The sequence below is a fragment of the Pristiophorus japonicus genome, unplaced genomic scaffold, assembly GCF_044704955.1.
Source record: "Pristiophorus japonicus isolate sPriJap1 unplaced genomic scaffold, sPriJap1.hap1 HAP1_SCAFFOLD_43, whole genome shotgun sequence".
NCBI lineage: Eukaryota > Metazoa > Chordata > Chondrichthyes > Pristiophoridae > Pristiophorus > Pristiophorus japonicus.
The window spans coordinates 282,005-284,150 of record NW_027254201.1 but is presented as its reverse complement, the minus strand read 5'-3'; the positions used below and the strand labels follow the sequence as shown (position 1 = coordinate 284,150).

The 2,146-nt window shown below is 50.0% G+C and overlaps 1 protein-coding gene across 1 annotated transcript; it reads left to right on the top strand.

Annotated features, from left to right (window-relative positions):
• The first annotated feature begins 1,474 nt into the window (after positions 1-1,474).
• On the top strand, positions 1,475-1,864 carry LOC139251638 (zinc finger protein 239-like). Its single transcript, XM_070873246.1, has one exon. The coding sequence runs from the start codon at positions 1,475-1,477 to the stop codon at positions 1,862-1,864; it is 390 nt and encodes a 129-aa protein (XP_070729347.1).
• Positions 1,865-2,146: the final 282 nt, after the last annotated feature.

Below are 2,146 nucleotides of genomic sequence, written 5' to 3'. Positions count from 1 at the left end.
GCGGCTCTCAGTCCCCGAGTCAGAGCCGCCGGGTCCGGCACCAGCAAACCCTGAGGATAGATCCTCCCCCAAACCAGAAAAACAAAACTTCCATTTATACAGCGGGCTCAGAAATTCCCAGCCGCTCTGTGTCAGGGTGGATGCTGGATGCGGAAGTCGCTCCCTGGCCTCCTTTATAGTATAGAATTAGGTAGTCCCTTGTATCAAGGATGACCCGCTTCCACACCAAAAAGGGATTAGTTCACAGGTGTTTCAATATGGGAGCTGATATTCCAGGTACAGAACTCAATATTGAAGGATAGAAGGTGCCTGTGCGTGGATTCTTTTAACGTGGTTGGCTGCTGCAGACCGACCACCAAACGGGCTGGGGAGAGCTTGGTCTTGGTCCAGTGGAAAGGGTTAACTAAGACAACTAGAGACCAAGCTCTGCTGCACAGACCTGACGCACATAATCCTACTGTCCACATATCACAGTGTGGGCTGACCCGTGCTGGCCCTGGACCCTCGCATCTACCGGGCCACGAAACCTCACCTCTCGTGGGACCCAATCTCTCCACCCTGAACTCTCGCCTCTCCTTGTCCCCAATCCCTCTGCCCAAAAATCTCACCGCTACTCCACCCCAACCTCACCACTTCTCTACTGCTTGCTGTACCTGGGACATTCCAATGGTCCTGCCCATGCTCCAATCGGTGACCTGGATTCTGGTACAAAGCACAATCTAGACTCTCAAGTCTCCACACCTGGGGCAATTTAGAGAAGATTGCCGCTCACCTATGCTACAAATGTAACAAAGACGCTTTGGATACCTGGCCTCCTGTGTGGGTCTGTTTGTTGCATCAGTTTGATCTGGAGTGGAGGTGGAGGAGAAGCTGCTGGGTTTCACCCCCAGTACTTCTGGGCCCAGTGGCACCAACAATTCCCCATGTGTGACTGTCAATGGAGGTGGGTTCCCTTTCGTAAAAGACATCAATGAACTATTTGGATTTTACCACAAACTGGCAACTTTCATGGTCACAGTTTCTAGTGCTGGCCCTACAAATGACCCGGTTCACTAAGTTCAATTTCACAACCTGTTTTTATATTTTTGTGGGTTCCCTCTCATCCACCCTTTTTCCTATTTGAAATTCACTGTAAAGGGTATTAAAAGGGGAGGATTTGTTAACCGGAGGCTCAAACCAAACATCACAGTAAGACCTGACAGAGTCAAACGATTCATCGGGAACGGAATATCATCGGCCTTTGACCATGGAAGCAAAATGCACCGTTCACAGCGGGGAGAAACTGCACACGTACTCTGTGTGTGGACAAGGCTTCAGCCTATCATCCAACCTGGAGGGACACAAGTGCAGTCACACTGGGGCGAAACTTTGTAAATGTGGGGACTGTGGGAAACGTTTCAACTACCCGTCACAGCTGGAAACACATCGGCGAATTCACACTGCGGAGAGGCCGTTCACCTGCTCCGTTTGTGGGATGGTATTCGCTCAGTTATCCAACCTGCTGGCACACCAGCGAGTTCACACTGGGGAGAGACTTTTCCTCTGCTCTGAGTGCGGAAAGGGATTTATTCAGTTATCCAACCTGCTGTCACACCAGCGAGTTCAAACTGGCGAGAGAGTGTTCCTCTGCTCTGAATGTGGGAAGGGATTTACTCGGTTATCCAACCTGCTGACACACATGCGAGTTCACACTGGGGAGAGACCGTTCCTCTGCGCTGTGTGTGGGATGGGATTCCCTCAGTTATCCAGCCTGCTGAGACACCAGCGAGTTCACATTTGGGAGAGACTGTTCCTCTGCTCTGTGTGTGAGAAGGGATTCATTCGGTCATCCCACCTGTTGACACACCAGCGAGTTCACAAGTGACTATAGTGGTTGGAATCTGCTGTTATTTCTGCTGTTAATTACATCCAGGACTAAATCGTGTTCATTCTGGCAGTTGGGTTTGTTTCCGCTGAAAGTAACTCCTCTAACTGGACTGGAGGTTAATATTTGGGATAATCAAATAAATGAATGTTGCTTTCAACACTTTGCTGTAGATTTTATCTTTCCCATCTGAGTTTTTAGCATCAGCTGGCTGGAGCTCAGAGAGGACAATCTGCGGGGGAGGGGGGAGGGGATCGTATTGGGGGAGAACTTCAGATTGGA